General features: G+C 37.0%; 2 protein-coding genes across 3 annotated transcripts in view; both read right to left on the reverse strand.

Moving 5' to 3' along the window:
- The window catches only part of pggt1b (protein geranylgeranyltransferase type I, beta subunit), a 28127-nt gene extending 19221 nt beyond the window's left edge, over positions 1-8906 (reverse strand). The window contains exons 1-4 of the mRNA XM_020920591.2: positions 8769-8906; positions 7025-7143; positions 2920-2984; positions 2585-2736 (exon numbers count right to left, since the gene is read on the reverse strand). Of these exons, the coding sequence (XP_020776250.1) occupies positions 2585-2736; positions 2920-2984; positions 7025-7143; positions 8769-8896 (464 nt within the window). The 5' untranslated portion in view covers positions 8897-8906. The remainder of the gene's footprint in view (positions 1-2584; positions 2737-2919; positions 2985-7024; positions 7144-8768) is intronic.
- Positions 8907-9262: 356 nt separating this feature from the next.
- On the reverse strand, positions 9263-17346 carry LOC110156383 (coiled-coil domain-containing protein 112). Of its 2 annotated transcripts, none has more exons than XM_055161775.1 (12): positions 17267-17346; positions 16933-17022; positions 16315-16390; positions 16119-16245; positions 15484-15600; positions 13958-14095; positions 12868-12989; positions 11655-11781; positions 11401-11568; positions 10633-10731; positions 10410-10528; positions 9263-9386 (listed from the first exon to the last, which is right to left on the reverse strand). In XM_055161775.1, the coding sequence occupies exons 1-12, from the start codon at positions 17328-17330 to the stop codon at positions 9356-9358; spliced, it is 1278 nt and encodes a 425-aa protein (XP_055017750.1). In that variant the 5' UTR covers positions 17331-17346; the 3' UTR covers positions 9263-9355. The 2 variants fall into 2 exon arrangements, with proteins under 2 accessions (XP_055017750.1, XP_055017751.1); XM_055161776.1 differs by having other exon boundaries at positions 17231-17308.
- Positions 17347-18246: the final 900 nt, after the last annotated feature.

The raw sequence follows: 18246 nt of genomic DNA on the forward strand, positions 1-18246 counted from the left end.
AAAACACTCTTTGTGAGATCATTTCTAGTCATTTCTTCCACAATACTCGAAATGGACACGGCATGTTTTATTCATTAAAGGGCAAATATTATGTAAAGTCCATGTTTATGAACTGTAAACCATGTTACCATTGTAACACTAAATCCATTTATCATTCGTTTATTCGTTTTTCAAAATAAAACCAAAAAATAAGAAAACAAAAAAACAACTATTTTCTTCATTATTTATCTCCAAAACCAAAATGAAAAAATGGATAACGAATCGTTTTTTAAGTTTTTCGATTTTGTGTTTACAGGAAAAATGGAAAAACTGTGATGCCGGACTAAACCAGGACGGAACCAGGACGGAACCAGGACGGAACCAGGACGGACCCAGGACTGAACCAGAACGGAACCAGGAGGGAAACTGGACGGAAACAGACCCTAATGAGGACTGAACGAGGATTGAATGAGGACTGAAATAGGACTGAACAAGGACGGAACCAGGACGGAACCAGGACTGAACCAGGTCTAAATCAGTTCTAAACCAAAATTGAACCAGGATGGAACCAGAACGGAACCAGAACTGAACCAAGTCTAAACCAGGTCTAAACCAGAACTGAACCAGAAATGAACCAGCAATGAACCAGGACTGAACCAGGACGGAACCAGGTCCAGGTATCAGTCCTGGTCCGGTCCCAGTCTCAGTCCTGACAGTCTACGCGGGCACATCTCTGGGCCAGCCCCGACACTCAGTCCTGGTTCAGTCCTGCCTCATTTCAGCATCACAGTTTAAGTCACGTAAACGGGAAATATCAGTTATCTGTTTTTTCCATTATTCATTTAAACACAAAAAACTAAAACTTAGAAAACTAATCATTATCCATTTTTTCATTTTGGTTTTGGAGACAAATAATGAAGAATTTTTTTTTTTTTTGTTGAATTATTTTTAGTTTTATTTGTCTCCATGGAGATTTTATTATTTTGACTATTGTTCCAGTACAGTACGCTTTTACATTTACTTATTTTTAATCAGAAACAGAACTTTTTAGACCAGTGTAGTTGTTTACTACACTGGTAGGGAGGGGAGGACACTATAGATCACCATTTTCACATCAGGACCTCGCAGGGGAGTCGACGGGGAGACAAACGGGTCTATTGTTCCAGGCCCCAGGGTCTTAAGGCCTAGAAATGAACTCTCTTCCTATTGATTTATATTAGAGGAGAGCCCATGTGAGGCTTCGTGCACAGGACTCCCAAATGTCTGTCAACTTGTGTGGAAACTTCAAAGAAGAGCAATAATAATAATTTAACAACCATACTAATCCATTGTTTTTTCACGTGAAATTACTTAAACTGAACGATTTGGTTATGTACCAAATTGTGCAAGTGATGAAGTAAATATTCAGCTACTTTTTGCGAAAGTGAAGACAACTATAACTTAAGAGGCTTTTTAAACTTTAAAGGGCCCATCTCATGCAAAATAACTCTTTTCACGTTGTATTTTCTCCACATATACAAGCACAATTTGGGTTTTGGAACATCCATTACACAATAGTTATGAAATCTTACTGATTTCTTGGAGGCGTCACAGACCAGGAACTATGAAAGACCGACTATTGAGACAGGCGTGCACCCTGATAGCGGTAGGAATAAACTTTTATTCATCATGGTGATACAGCGCGTTCAGCCGCATGTGTTGGACCTGGAATCGGACGAGGATTTTGAGGTGCACGAAGCTCAAGCACCGCATCGACATCAGCTGAACATTACTGATTGGTAAAGTATTAATAAACACTAGTAGATAAACTTATATCGTGTACACTGGTGCGGGTGCAAAGCATTTTCTGCTACGTCAAACGTGTCATAGGTGTATCTGCCGCGTCATCTTTGTAGCAGCTTTAGTTCATTGTCACGTGGGAGGGTGGCAGAAATACGCTGCAATTTGTTAAAAAAACGCCGACTCAATCTAAAAACCACTTCGGCGACATATACAAGGCCCACACATCACTCTTAGAAGGTAGAAAGCTCTGAAAAGTTCATTTTGCATGAGATGGGCCCTTTAAAGCGCCTTGTGCTCGAACAACAAAGAAGACTTTTGTATCTCTGTTTGCAGTGTCAAATTATGGAACAACATGAAAATAGAACTAAAACTTTGTCCAAATAGAAATGTATTCAAAAGTGCAGTTAAAATATAGTATATAGTATATAATGTGTATGTTGTTGTTGTTTGTTTTGTAGTGACATGCGTGTAATGTGTAATTATAGCGTACAATGAACAGGAAATGAGAAGTCTATTTGCTCTTTGTTAATCTGGGACAGTAGAAAAAAGGGATGGGGTTAAATAAGTATTTACTTACTCTTACTTCCTTTTCGGACACATCTAAAATCTGCATGACATTTATTTTTGTTCATTGTTATGGAAAAGAAGTCTTTGATTTTTGTATTATATCTATGCATATATGTTTTGTTCTATGCATTACTGTCCGAATAAACACTCATCATTCATTCAAACTTCAAATCTAGTCAAAACTGCTCAATACAAGTTAGTTATTCAGAATTTGTGTATTTTTAACTAACTAATAGTATTTCATGTTTTTCTTTACCTGCCGTCCTCCAGCTGTAGAACTCTGAGTCCGGCTAAAATCGCTTGTTTGTTCACTCGACTCAGATCATCTCCTAAAATCAAGAGTGAACAGAGACCTGTGTACGTCATGGCCACGTGTCCACTGTCGTATGGATGAGGCACTCCTGGACCCTAAAACACAAAATGTGCCCAAAATAAACATTAGATTATTAAAGTTGCGCTATGAAACCAACCACAGTGCACAATTTGTCAATATTTAAATTTTGCAGACTGTAAAAAAACATAACTTGCCTACCACACTCATTGGTAAATTAGGTTTATCAGATATTTTTCCTTGTTAATATTGAAGCATACCTTTGTGCTGTACGGTAACCCAATGTGTGAAGACCCTCGAAAACCACATTGACTTAGGTTAGACTCTGAAAGAAAGAAAGAAATAATTAGCACATGTTTTAAAACCTTATTTAAAACACCTCTAAAACACCTTTAATCCACACTTTAATTTCAGACAATGTACTAAAAGGTGCCTGTAATGTGTGGGTTGACATTAGGTTCCAAACGATATGGATTTTTTGCGGCCAGTATGATATCGATAAAATGGAAGTTGGAGCTGCCGATATAAAAGCAGATATATTTAGTGATAGGGGTGTAAGAAAGAAATCGATTCAGTGATATATCGTGATATTTCATTGCGCAATTCTCGAATCGATTCAAAATGCATCCGAATTGATTTTCTAAATAATATTTTCACAAAAATTCATTAGTTACATTCCCTGTTCTCATGATTAAAAAAAAGGCATTATAATTCATACAATTGTGTTCTCTTGAAAGTGTAGTTGACTCTATTATTAGAAGTAATTATTGATAAATCGCAATATATCATCCATTGATACAGTATCGGGATATATCGGGATATACTGAATTGTGAAATGCAAATCATGATATGTATCGTATCGTCAGACTCAAGGCAATACACACCCCTATTTAGTGATATAAAAATTTATTGTAAATCTTCAATTGATTATAAAACTTAGGTCTGGCTCTACTGGATTTTAAATTTGGTTTATTTAGTTGACATTTATTCTTATTCTGTCTCTTTAAAGTCATATTTAAAGACAGTAGGTCGACCTAATGGGATTTTTCCATCACATTCTAGCCTGTAACAAAAGTAAGTAAACTATCACTATCAGCGTTTAGCGGTAAATTTGTGTGCGCTGTAACTCATGATGTGTGTAAATACCGATCATTCACACCTCATAACATATCAATGCGCGTCCAGTAACGTTTGTACAGCCATTTTAACATATTTTCCACACTCCAGGGCACGCTCTTTAGCCTCTAACCCCAGCAAAAAACGACTGCGCACCCCACAATCCAGAGCGCCCTATACACGAATCCACTTGGGTGTCCCAGCACGACGGCGGCGAAAAACACCCGCAGACACACTCATCACTCCACGCCGACGAGGAACGGAACAGAGGAAGGAACAGAAAAAGCGAGTGCAATGTGCCACTTCTAGTCACTGCGAACACGCCGACAATGCAGCGGTCCCAGACAGCACCCTCCCTACACGCCACAACTGAACAAAGCCCAGAGTCACCGTGAACACCACAAACAAAGTCCCACTGACCCATCTAAAAGTTGTGTTTTGTTTCAAGTTCGGTGTGGTTTATTTGTGAAAAAAGTTTGAAAATAGACCATTTAATGACAGTGTGTCTTATAATCCAGAGCGCCTAATAGTGCAGAAAATACAAAAGTGACTTTATATTAGGCCAAAGTGAGAGAAAACAGGCTGTTTATGTGTGGCATATAGCAACTAAACACTAACCATTAAGAGAGAAAAGAAGTAGCTTCAAAACAGACACATTTTCAACACTCAGCACTTAAACAGGCTCCTCTCTGATCATAAGTCTTCACAAATAAGTCTGATCAGTCAGTATCATGGATCAGACATAAGAGCATTTAAAGCAGCGCCTCTGTGTTGTGCATGGATCTTGTAAACAAACACATGTGAGGGACTTGACTCTGGGGGTGCGTTCAGGGGCAGTACGACGTCACACACAGATAAATTACTCCACAGATAAATATTGATGCGGCTCCAATTACTAGGACATTTATCTGTCTGTAAATTGGATTAAATGGACATAATACAGAGAGTTTAAGCTTTATAACAAGGTATAATATGCACACATGGATATATCGGTCAGGCAGGCTAGTTGACATTTAAGAATCACACAGACAGTGAATGGACAGTAAAGCTAAATACAAAAGTGCAGAAAGGTAATTTTAGACCTGCAGTGTTTAATTAATTTGCTTATAATTTTTGGGCAAGTTTTAAATACATTTTCTAGTATAGACAACATCAACTCGATAATCTAGTTTTGGGTCATTCCACGCCAAATCTCCAAAAAAATTCTAGGAGGTTCACACACTTTCCAATAGATAAAGTCCAAAAATGTTTAGCTCCCAACTCCTTATAGTTTTGTCATTAAAAAACATTTTGTCAACTCTGCCCTGACCTGCTTTGAGAAGAGTTTTCCGAGGAACCACTTTTAGATTACTGCATCTAAAAAACAATTTAAGGCTGGTCTGTCAAATTTAATTTTCAAGGGTTAAAATTTGTCAAATGTACTTGTAGAATCTGGACTTTTATTATCTGGACATATTTCTAGGGAATTTTCGAGCAAATTCAAGCCTGTGGAAAGTGCAATGCCTTTTGCAAATCTCCAAACGCAACGATTTTGATGATATCTTACAATATCTTCTATGTAATTTAGACTGATGCTGCAATACCTCCTCAACTCTTGTGGACTAAGTTTAATTCTTGGTGTTCTGCTGCCCTCTAGTGGTGAAAATATGAACGTTTTTGCACTGGGTAAAGTAATGGCCAAAACGATCAGGGCACAGATAGAATGAGTCATGAGATTTATCCAACTTCAATTAGATAAAGAAAGGTTAAAACAGACATTTGTTTCTTTTAAAATATTACCAAACTAATATATAACATAGTCTTCAATGTATAGACTAGAATTTTAACTGCTCTTACCGCTACAACAGATTATTATTTATCTAAAAAACTATATAAACACACATAATAATCACTTTTCATTATCAAAATATGGGATCCACTATCTGAGAGTGAATGTGGTGTTTTAATTATTTACAGCCGGGCACAGGAGCAGATGGGGCAGAGTGCTTCGCTGGAGACTTTCAGACAAAAACATCATTAAATATTTAAACTGAATCATTTTGATAAGAACAAAAAGGTGACCTGACGCAACTTTAAAATATACTTTTTTTTTTTTAATTCAGAGTTTGGGATGAGTGGCGTTAAATACAAGTTTCAGTCAGAGGCTCGAGCTGGTTTGTTTATGTTTATGTTTATGTACGGAGACTATTCGGAAGTTCACTCCTCTTTCATTCAAAGTAGGACACTGGAGTATGAATAAGTGTGCTTTTGGAGCGGAGGAAATTGAGGCTATAATTAGGGGATGAGATGACACTCACTACGGATGAGATGAGGCACGATTTCCACAAAGACGAGCCAAGACGAGAGTTCAACTTTATTCCTAATATATAAAGTTCACGATTCAGCTTCCAATTTTTGCCTCACAATTATAAATTCATTTGTTTAAATATTTTTCTTTCCATTCTAGTTCTGCTTTTTGGAACTAAAAAGAGTTCTATAGTCCTGGTCTTTAGTCCTGGTGTAGGCTATAGTCCTGGTCTACAGTCCTGGTCTACAGTCCTGGCCTACAGTCCCGGTCTACAGTCCCGGTCTACAGTCCCGGTCTACAGTCCCGGTCTACAGTCCCGGTCTACAGTCCCGGTCTACAGTCCCGGTCTACAGTCCCAGTTTACAGGTCTAGAGTCCTGGTCTACAGTCCTGGTCTACAGTCCTGGTCTACAGTCCTGGTCTACAGTCCTGGTTTACAGTCCTGGTTACAGTCCTGGTTTAGTCTATAGTCCTGGTTTGGTCTATAGTCATGGTTTAGTCTACAGTCCTGGTCTAAAGTGCTGGTCTAGTACTCACCAACACATGACTCTTTTTGTCAACAATTTTTTATTCTCATGTTTGCACAATCTTGTGGCAAATTTGTCGCTTAATAAATATCGTACCGTGAGATGTACATCGTGAAAATATCGTACCGTGAGATTTGGATATTGTTACATTCCTGTTAGATACATTATCCGGTCAAAAGTTTGGACACACCTTCTAAATCAATGTTTTTCAATTTATTTTTACTACAAGGTACATTTTATATTCATACAGAAACAGAATACATCTAGCAAATGAAGCTAGATATATGGAATTACAATTAAAATTTAGAAAGTAGTAAACAAAGAAAAAAAAACACTGAATGAGAGGGTGTGTCCAAACTTTTGACTGGTAGTGTATATACAGTTTTTAGCCATCAGATGTACAGTAATCAGTGATAAATAATCAATAAATACTTACGATCTTCTGTAGGCAAAACCTGGTGTGAGTAAATCCATTCAATCATTGATTTTTTATCGATCACGTCCAGAGCGTCCAGAACATCCAGCCCGGACAGAGCGAAGAACACTATAGTCAACCTGCGTTCACATAAGAAATAGAAATAATATTAGACCCATTAGTGGGCATTTTATTTTACTGAAAAAAACTGTGATTCTTATTTGAATGATACATTTTATTAAATACAATAAATAAATAAATAAATATGTCACTTATTCTCATTAGTGATGATTAAAAGGTGATTAAAATAAGACAAAGCTACTTCTGGAGATTTATGACAATACAACAATAGTCTAATTTTCACCCTTAAAAGCTGAGCAAAAATTTATAAAACAAGTTATATATGCTTATAGTGTTATAACTAACATATAGAAGTAACTATTTTTTTAAAATCTTTATCGTATCTCACGGTACGCCATTTATTGCAATATTTTGGAGAGGCTTTTTTGCTTTTAAAATACCCTGACTGTGAACTATTTTCATCATAATCCCAAGAATTCAAGTAAAAACATATTTCTTCATGTTATCTGCACTGAAATGAATCATGGGATATGTAGTTCCCAATGTTTATTAGATATTAGTACTATGAAACAATGCATTTAAGCAAAGGATTTTGTAATTCGATATATTGTGACAGCCCACACTATTATTGTGAGACTTTTGACGATACGATATCACGATATTTCAGTTATTGTTACTGCCCTAGTCACCAGATGTCCCTATTTCACCACGGACAGTCCCAGTTTTGAGCCCTGTGTCCCCTGTCCCAGCAGATTTATCCAAAACCGCTGATTTGATCCAGTTTTATACAAAAATGTCCCAGGGGTAGGGGTGTAAGAAAATATCGATTCAGTGATATATCGCAATACTTCAGTGCACGATTCTTATATCGATCAAAATGTGTCTGAATCGATTTTTGAAAGTCAGGTTTTTCATGAAAAATTCATAAGTTCAATTTATTGTTCTCATGATTTAAAAATTAAATAAACTGTATTTGAGTAAATTTTGTTCTTGTGAATGCTACTTGATCAAAATATTATGCATAATTATTGATAAGTCACAATATATCGTCCTTTGTTTTAGGATATATCGAGATATACTGAATCGAGACAGGCATATTGTGATGCATATTGTATCGCCAGATTCATGGCAATGCACACCCCTACCCAGGTGTCCCCATTTTTGACCAATTTGATCCCTGCCAAGAGTAAAGAGAGGCATAAATTGTAATTTGTTTAGGTAAAATAGAGAAAAGCTGCTTAAAAATGACAAAAACACAAAGAAAATGTGACTATACTGGCTCATATGTTAAGAATGGGTGCATAACAATTTTACTTAATTATGCACTCGTTTCTCAGTTTTATTATTACCAACAACTCCAAACCGAGGATTTAGTTTATGAAGTTTATGATTAAAAATTTGTTCACGTTAAGGAGAATTATTATTATTCACTTTCACTGAAAACATCTGCTTTTGCACATTTAAACGAACACACTGACATTAAACCTCATATATACTATCCAGGCTGTATCATGGTTTACTACAGCCAGTTTTTAGGTAAATATAACATTTTTTTTATTTGTTTTATCCTGTGCGCAGCCTCCATTCACTCAGATGGGAGGCTACAAATAGCTCTGATGCTAGTGAGATTGTAGCATCATTTAAGATAAAATGGCGCAGATCGAAACGCGTGGCGCAAACGTACCTGGTGGTTTCTAATGAGGAGTATCTCTCGGGTAAAATCTGTAGCGTTCTCTGGAAGAATCGCACATGTCTGTCTCTTAAAAAGTCTATTTGTTCAAATTCTTCACACTGCTTCTCTTCTTCCGCCATCTTTGCATCCGCACCCTGGAAGTGTTTCCGGTGTGGTTGCCGTTTTTTAAAAAATAAAGGTTCAAAAAGTAAAAGCTCAAAACTTTTTATTTATTTATTTATTTACTTATTTATTTATTTTTTAATACTTCAGAACCCCAAATACAAACAAAAAGGCACCAGACTGAAACATAGCAAACCCCCCCATAAATAAATACATAATTATATTAATTATGAATTACAATTATTAAATAATAAATATATTATTATTATTGTTGTTGTTGTTAATAATAATAATAATAATAATAATAAGATACAATATCACAATATTTTGGTTATTGTTACATCTCTAATAATTAGACAGACAAAAAACATATTTCTTTATGTATTTATTTACACAATAATATAAATAACATTCAATATAACTACAGATTGACTGAATAATTATAAAGAAATAGTTTCGGTGACATCCAGTAGATTTCATAGTCCTTGTCTCCAAGTGGGCACAGCTCTGCAACAAATGAGAATATACGAAGGATGGATTTCACATGTAAAGAATAAGATGTACTGATAAACTAATATAACTGGTATGATTTGTAATGAAACACTAAACTCCAAATACATTTGAAGATATGGTAAACTTAATTAATCTCTGTGAGAGAAATTCATACTCTGCTTTTGACTTATCCTCCAGTACTCAGGAATCTCCAGAATCTCCAGAACTTGAACTAGTCTTGGTCAGGACTACCTTAGCTGGAGTATTACACCTACCGTATTTTCCGCACTATACAGCGCTCTGGATTATAAGGTGCACTGTCATTGAATGGTCTATTTTCAAACTTTATTCACATATAAACTGCACTGGACTATAAAGCGCATTAAACGAAACACCTGGCAGTTCAGTGATGATTCCGGTCTTGGTGAAAGCTCAGACCACAGTTGATACTGATACAGGTGTCCACGATCCGTTGGGAGTCGCTCGGCGCTGTCTCCCTGTCTTGGTGAATGTGTGTTCTCCTTCTCTCATACACTGCTCCCACGCAGCTCGCACTTTCACTTTATAACAGCCTTGAGTTTAAAGTTGGTGTTGTAAGCGTGTCTCGTGACAGGTGCATTTTGATATTAAAAGGAATCACAGTATGTATTACTCCGCGATGCTCCTGACTATGGGAGCCGTAATGCTGCAGGTGGTGCGGCTTTGTAGTTTACTAAAGTCGTACTAAGACACCCCAATAAAATCATATATAAGGCGCTCTGCATTCTAAGGCAAGCAGTCATTTTTTTAAATGAAATTAAAGGCTTTTAAGTGCGCCCTATAGTGCAGAAAAATACAGTGATGGGAGAAACAAGAGTGGCCTGGGGAAACCCACCCACACACAGGCAGAACATGCAAATTCCACACTGAAAGGCCTGCAACCTGAGACTTTCTTGTTGCGCGTTGCTCAGCCACGTGAAGCCACATTTATACAAACCAATTTTATTCCACTACATGAAAAAAGAAAAGTAGTTACGAGGCCTTTGTGGACGTCATTACCTGTGGTACATGTGTAGAACAGGCCCTGACCCTGATGGACCAATGTTTTTCATCCGTTCCTCCCATCCTTTAGTGGGACGGGTCAGTCTGGACGGGTCTCTGCTCACGTGACCCTCCACCTGTTTGACATTTAAAACAATTACTTTACTTTTTAAAACATGACAGAGACTTCAATCAATCAGTATTAAACTTGTGTGAAGTCATAATAAAAGACAATTTTTACCTTTTCCCGAAGCTTTGAAATGATTCTTCTCTGTCTGTCCTCCTCCTGTTGTTTCTGCATTTGTCTTTCATGAAACTTTGCCTCCACTTTAAGTAGGTCCTGCAGAAAAACATTAAAGCTGCGCATAAGAGTCTTCGCAAAATGACTACGGTACAAACATTTCTAGGCTCTGTGCACGTTCTCTAATTTGAAAGTGTCATAATCGTATTTATAGGTTAGACGAGGGGTGGGCAAACTTTTTCGACTCGTGGGCCACAAAGGATTCTAAAATTTGACAGAAGGGCCGGACCAGGAGCAGATGGATGGAGTTTTTTGGTAATCCACCTCATAAGAGAAAAAAATAACATGGGATAAGTAGAAAACATCTCCCATGTTATTGAAATATCCCATAATTGAAAATCATTACAACAAAATATCTGTCTTTCAAGTCCAACAGTGTTTACTATCTATAGAAATTACTTTTAAAACACTGGAAATTATTATTATTATTACTATTACTCAAGTTAACGGGACAGATTTAAAAGATATGGCTCCCGGGACGTAGACGTAGATAATGATAACAATTGAGAATTTAAAACAGTGTATTTTCTCATTTTGGCAAAAAGTCCTCATAATATTATCTGTAGCAGGAAGATGAAACATCCAAAATAACAAACTGTTTTTCCATTTCATTGTTTTTCGTTCTTAAGTGAAATTCAAAAGAACGAACAATACGCGGACCATAACCTATGATTATATAGCTTATTTCTCAGTGTATAACCCTCGTACCCTTTCGTTGAACTTCTTGATCCCCCTCGTAGCCTCTCTCCTCCTCTCCTCCGTCTCTCTCATTTCTTCCTCTCTCTTCCTCCTCTGCTCCTCCTCCTCTTCCTCTCTCTTCAGTCTGAGCTGCTCCTCTACAATCAGTTTCACTTCTAATTGACGACGACGTTCTTCCTGAGGGCGGGGGGAATATACATACAGTACATTTTAGAAACAGAATTTACTCTAAATAAACACATTTTTTTATGACAACCTTTCACCTTGGCTCGCTTCTGCCGTCTGATTTCCTCGGCCAGTCTCTGCTGCTCCTCCTCCTCCTCTCTCATCTGTTGTTCTTTCTTCCACTTCTCCAGCTGCAGCAACTTTTCCCTCTTTTCTTCTTCAGCTCTGATAAAAGATTTGAATGTAATTAACCCAGAGCTAATACAGTGAGTGTTACGAATAATAATAATGATGTCTTAATTCACTTTAATGCCATATTACGATTTATATTTTTGTTCTTTGTTATGATGTGTATTGTGATGTGTGAGCTGCTCTGTCCAGATCATTTCCCTCGTGGATCAGTAAAGTTAGTCTAAGTCTCAGTCTAATAATACACAATTCCCACAAGACGATATGAGACACAAGATAAAAACGACATTTTGACATAATCTGTAATCGATACTCAAGTTAGCCTTAAAGGGACAGTTTTAATTTTGGACATAGTGCCTCATTTCCTAGTGAGCCAGAGTGTTGGAGACGTGTGGAGACACTTTTTAAAAATATTCCGTCCAGTCCTTGTATTTGCAGAGGTCGCTGGTGCAAGGCTAGTGCATGTCAATGGCCATAGTTATCCTGCCACTAAAAACAGTCTTACCCACTCCACAAAACACCCAAAGCAAAACTATTATTACACTAGACTGTCAATGTAAATGTTTGTGTTGATAGAATAATGTTTGAAATAAAAATAACCTTACATCTCATCGAATTGTCGCATGTTGAGGGACTATTTTCTCATATATCAGTCCGCCGCTGCCAAACTTTCTATCAGGAAGTAAAACTCTCTGCTACTGCTCAGACATAAATCCTTCAAATGCAAGGTTGGTTTTACTTCTAAAATTATTCTATTGACACAAACATTCACATCGACAGTCTGGTGTAATAATAGATTTGCTTCGGGTGTTTTGTGGAGTGGGTAAGACTGTTTTTAGTGGCAGGATAACTATGGCCATTGACATGCACTAGCCTAGCACCAGCGACCTCTACAAATACAAGGACTGGATGGAATATTTTTAAAAAGTGTCTCCACACGTCTCCAACACTCTGGCTCACTAGGAAATGAGGCCCTATGTCCAAAATTCCGGACTGTCCCTTTAATCTGTCAGCTCTTTTAACACAATCAGACAGTTAAAGAAGTCTTTCTCAAATAACATTACAGTCACAGGCTAGAGTCAATTTGGTCTAAAATAAGATCTTTAATAGTTTCGTTCTCACTTCTGCCTCTGGGCTTGGATGATGGCTGTTTTCTCTTTTCGTTTGACCTTGTCTGTCTCCTCTTGGCTCTGCATCCTGCTCTCACGCTCCATTTGCCGACTCGTCTTCCATCTTTGGATCGCCTGAAGATGTTGCGTACAAAATTGGAAAGCATTTTCACAGTCAATAAATACATACACAACAACAATGCACTGCAATCTCTTTTAATATGTGCTTTTCTAACTTTGATTTAAGTCGATCGTTTTACTTCAAGATTGAACAGGCAGAAGATATGACATACGTATAGATAATTCCATAACTGTAAACAAAAGCCTAAACTTGTGTAAAATGCACAATAGTTATGATTAGACTAATAAAAAAACTGAGAACAGCTTTATTTTGTTAAATGCAAATTGTCTCTGCATTTTGACAGAGGTAGAGGTGTCCCGTTCCAGGACTATAACTAGGTCTAAACCAGGACTAAATCAGGTCTAAACCAGGACTAAACTAGGTCTAAACCAGAACTATACCAGGAATAAACCAGGAATAAACTAGGTCTAAACCAGGAATAAACCAGGACTAAACCAGGTCTAAACCAGGACTAAACTAGGTCTAAACCAGGAATAAACCAGGACTAAACCAGGTCTAAACCAGGTATAAACCAGGAATAAACCAGGACTAAACCAGGGGTAAACCAGATGTAAACCAGGACTACACCAGGACTAAACCAGGACTAAACCAGGACTAAACCAGGTCTAAACCAGGTCTAAACCAGGAATAAACCAGGACTAAACCAGGACTACACCAGGAATAAACCAGGTGTAAACCAGATGTAAACCAGGTCTAAACCAGGTCTAAACCAGAACTAAACCAGGAATAAACCAGGTGTAAACCAGATGTAAACCAGGACTACACCAGGACTAAACCAGGTCTAAACTACACTACATTACAGTTCAGATCTGTGGAGAGTTGCCCCTATTCACAGAAGAAATTATTGTGTTTTTGAGCAATAAAAACATCTGTAGAATAAACGCTAGAAGAAGAATAAACGCTAGATGGATACAGTTAATGTCCTGCCATGGAACATTCCAGACAAAACTCTTTCACTTGCCTCTTTCTTCTTGTCCTGCAGGTGGATCAGTTCTTTGTACCATTCCTCATGTTCTTCTATCTCCTCCTCTGTTTTACTGGGCAGGTACAGCTTCGCCTCTTTCCTGTACGCCGGCTGACCACGAAACTTTGTCCACACCTGTGAGGTAAAGTATATTTTACTGTTCCGGGAAGAAAACTGTCCTCTGCATTTGACCTTTCCTCCAAAGTCGCTGGGGACACCTGATCGAGGGACCCATCTCCAGATTTTGAGCTCGTTTTAGTCGGGAAAATTAGTCCACTGTACATGTTTGGGTATTGATAAACAAAACTAGTGACATTTGTACAACATCAGAAAGACCATACAAACTCTACTTCACACCCCTGTAATATTAACTTAATGTGTAAGTTTTTTGGAGGAGTTCGGTCACCTGCTTGTGGAGCCGTTATTGTTTTTCACAATTTGTCATCACATTTGTATATATCATGTATTTATTCAGTTACAGGAGTTTTGGGAGGTTTTTTTTGCTCACATATACCTTGTTAAAACATATATTTTTAAAGTGAGCAGAGTTGCCTCTCCACAGAGCATGGCCTGGTGGTCACCCGATTGTATCCATGGAAAGAAATAGGTTTGAGGAATACTGTGGACCAGGGTGCCCACACTTTTTCATCATGTGAGCTACTGCACTTTTTTTTTAAATGACCAAGTTAAATTGATCAACCTACTACAAAGCCAAGCAAACTGTACTGCACTTCAACACTCTACGCCCCTTTTTTGGACCCTTATCCACATCTTGAGAACCCCTTCTTTAAAAGAACTTTCACTAGCACTTTAAAGAAAACTGAAAAAAGTGAAGAAAGTGGGTAGGATTTTAAACGTGTTTTTTCAAGTTCCTAACTGGAGTTGCATTCTCTTACTGGTTTTGCAATGATATTTACCAGCCTCTGCACATTTACCAAACGCACACTGTGACAAACACAGATGCATTTGTGCACTTTTATTTGGCAAACTTCAACCACATGCTGCTGCTCTGTGCTGTAGGCTCCTCTATGCCAACACTGTAACATAAATTTAGATTAGTTTCTGCTTCGCATTTCGTCTTGCTTTTCTAATCAGCTCACATAAAGGAGGAAGCCTGTGTGCCCTGTACGCAGGGAGGACTGACAGCACGAAAAGGAAAAACAACAAAGCAATAACAACATTATGAAGACAAGAATACTGCAGATCAGGAACGGACTGGGACCAAAAAACAGCCGTGGACTTTCCCCCACAAATAGGCCTACCATGGGTATAATTAATAATCAATAATTTCAATAAATCAATAATGAAATAACTGAAGAAAACACACTTCTGATTGTTTACTAACAAAAACACCTAAATCATTTCATTTCCAAGTGACTTAGGTTTTCTGTCTTTAACCTTCTCCCATCCACCTTTCATCTTACGTTTTCAGTTCGACATCTTTGTGTTGAAACCGAGTAACCCACTCTTTTGTCCATAAGAAATGTTACATAGTGCATCTTTAAATGTACTGTTATTATTACCTTTAGAAAAGCCTGGTGGTCAAACTGATCCCAGCCTCCACTGGAGCCTCCGGTTCTGTTCAGGTACAACTCCAGAGCTCTCACTTCAGAGGGGAGGTCTCGGTCCTGAAGTCTGGTCTAATGGACAGATTTGAGACATTAAAGTAAGAAATCTTTTGATGTTTAAAAAAAAAAGTATTACAAAATATAAAATTAACTTCAGATATCCCAAACCTGACCAGAATAAAATACTAAAAACTGATATTGATATTTTATTTTTAATTTATTTAACAAGACAGTGACAGCGCACAATATAAATTAACCTTAACAGGAGAGATGCATTGTACCAGGCTGAATATTGATATTTTAAATGGCAGAAATTGAGCACATAGACACACTGCTACACAAAAAAAGCAGTTTAGATTTACATTTGTTGCAAAAACACTGGCTGTGGTTACATGCACACTCAAAATCTGGAGCCAAAAGATTATTCAAATGAAATATAAAGAGTTACATCCTCTCATTTTGTTCTGATCACAGCCCCTCTGATTACTCACATTAAATTGTACAGTTTGCATGACATTTAAGTATTCTAGAGATCGAATATTAATCAGATTTGTGTGAGCTTGTAACAGGCATTGACAGACAGACTGTACCTTTGAAATGGTTGACGTCTGGGGTCTGCTCTCTGTTCTAACACTAACACTCCAGTTTTCAATTTTCTTCTCATAAGCAGTGATCTCTTGTCTGTAAGCCCTCTCCTCTTTTAGAAGTTCTTCAAATCTATTAAAAAAAAAGGATTTATAAAAAATACTGATGTAGGTTTTGTTTCTTTACTCGAGTCTTACTTACTTGTTTCGCTGTTCTTCCTTTAGACTGCTGATTGAACTTTCCACTTCAGACATGATTTCTTTCAATTTTTCTATCACTAAAAACAAAATCAACATCAAGGTTCAGATCACAGTGCACATTTAGACCAGTCCCAGAGGCAAATTAAAGATGTATTATGTCAACTTTTTTAGAAAAGTGTCCGCTACTTGTTACTGTCTACTTGTTATTGTTACAAGTATGATTTTTCTTCTAGTCATTGCATTAAACTAGTGCAGGGGTGTCAAACTCTAATTCACAGAGGGTCAAAATTAAAAACTGGGACTAAGTCATGGGTCAAAATAAATATTTACTGAACATTTTCAACAACCTCCGCATGTTTTCTCTTCTTTCGAGATATGTAATGTTAAACCTTTTCTTATTAAAATAAATGTTTAATAATAGTTTTGCTTAAACATTGAATACAGAACAAGCAAAACATAAAATAATCACAAAATTTTTAATAAATAATGTCTGCAGCCGGTAGGCAGCTCTAATACATATTTTATATGATCTCATGGTCCAAATATAATTATATCGTGGGCCAATTTTGGCTCCCGGGCCTGAGTTTGACATGTCTGAATTAGTCCCTTTTATACTCACACTCAGGAGTTGGTTTCACGTCTGTCAGCTGCAACTGGAATTTTCGGACACCATTTTGGATCTTTAACAACTTCTTTTTAAAATTTGCCTCTAGATGAAACAGAAAAAGATGTTACAAACAAACAGGCTTTTTATATTCATTAAACATAAACAAAAAACATATTATATATAATGTGTTACATTTAATAATTCTACAATATGCAATGTCGAATAGTAGAATGTATTAAACTATGTAGTTTTAGCAAAATAATATTTTGAGTTTAGATTTTTTTTTTCATTCACAGATATTTTTGAAAACCTTCAGTAGTCTCCCTCTGGCGTGTCTGTCAGATACCAACTTTCTGTTTTTCTCTCTCCATCCAGGACTTTCTCGTATTCTTCCACTTCTGCACAAACATCTGTCCATCCACTTTTTCTGCACTGAGCAACGAGAGGTCGCTCTTTCTGCAGCTTCTCGATTCTGTGGACATAAAGAAAAAACATGAAACTTGAGCTACAAAACCACCTGTAATTGAAGAAATTTAAGTTAGACCTGTATGCTGTGGAGCCTTTAACTTTCATTTTAAACCACAATATTGATCTAAAACAGGTCAAGTAAGTGGAGTCTATGTGTTTCCTTTAAATAATATACAATTTAATATTTTCTTCATAAACAAAGCACAAAATGAATGATAAAAATGAACAGTAACAAAACAGTGATGATGACAATAACACATTTTACAGGCAATACTGGGTTTGTTGCCTGTATGAGTTATACATTTTCACGGTACTTATCAATCAAATGCTTCAACCAAACTCCTCCGGATTAAACTATGATTTCAGCAGCTTTTTTTTTTTTTTTTATAATAATAATAATAATAATAATAATAATAATAATAATAATAATCAGTAGCTACTTTTAGCCCAAGTCAAACTGCTCTTTCACCCACACTCACAGCCTTCTGTTGCTCTCGGCCTCCCTCAGAAACTCTGCAGTTTTCTGTTTAGCCTTTTTGTCGTCCACATAATGTTGAGTCGGGGCTGAAACGGACGTGTGTGGTTTTATGTTTTCACCAGCCTGTTCAGAAAAAAAAGGATATGATAAATAGATAGAATAGATAGTTTTGAATACTCTAGTCAGTGGTTCTCTAACTGTCAATTTAGTCCACATTTCTGTCACCCTTTGGTTTAGACCTTGTTTAGAACTATTATATACAGCACGTGTAGTCCTTTTTAGTCCTGGTTTAGCCCTAGTTTAGACTTAGAATAGTCCATTTTTAGACCTACCAAGTAAGATGAACTCAACTCTTAAAATAAAGGTTACTACCAGAGGTG

Source organism: Boleophthalmus pectinirostris, unplaced genomic scaffold (assembly GCF_026225935.1).
Source record: "Boleophthalmus pectinirostris isolate CB_2022bp ecotype Guang Dong unplaced genomic scaffold, ASM2622593v1 HiC_scaffold_4, whole genome shotgun sequence".
In the NCBI taxonomy this organism is placed as follows: Eukaryota; Metazoa; Chordata; class Actinopteri; order Gobiiformes; family Gobiidae; genus Boleophthalmus; species Boleophthalmus pectinirostris.

Bases quoted from the DNA above. Each gene is read 5' to 3' on its own strand.
- LOC110156383 (XM_055161775.1), bottom strand. From the start codon at position 17,330: ATGTTTGTGCAGAAGTGGAAGAATACGAGAAAGTCCTGGATGGAGAGA. The intron at 16,246-16,314 runs GTAAGTAAGACT...TTTTTTTAATAG, and splicing joins AAGGAAGAACAGCGAAACAA to ATTTGAAGAACTTCTAAAAG. The intron at 10,732-11,400 runs GTACGAGGGTTA...GTTTTTCTGCAG, and splicing joins TCAAGAAGTTCAACGAAAGG to GACCTACTTAAAGTGGAGGC.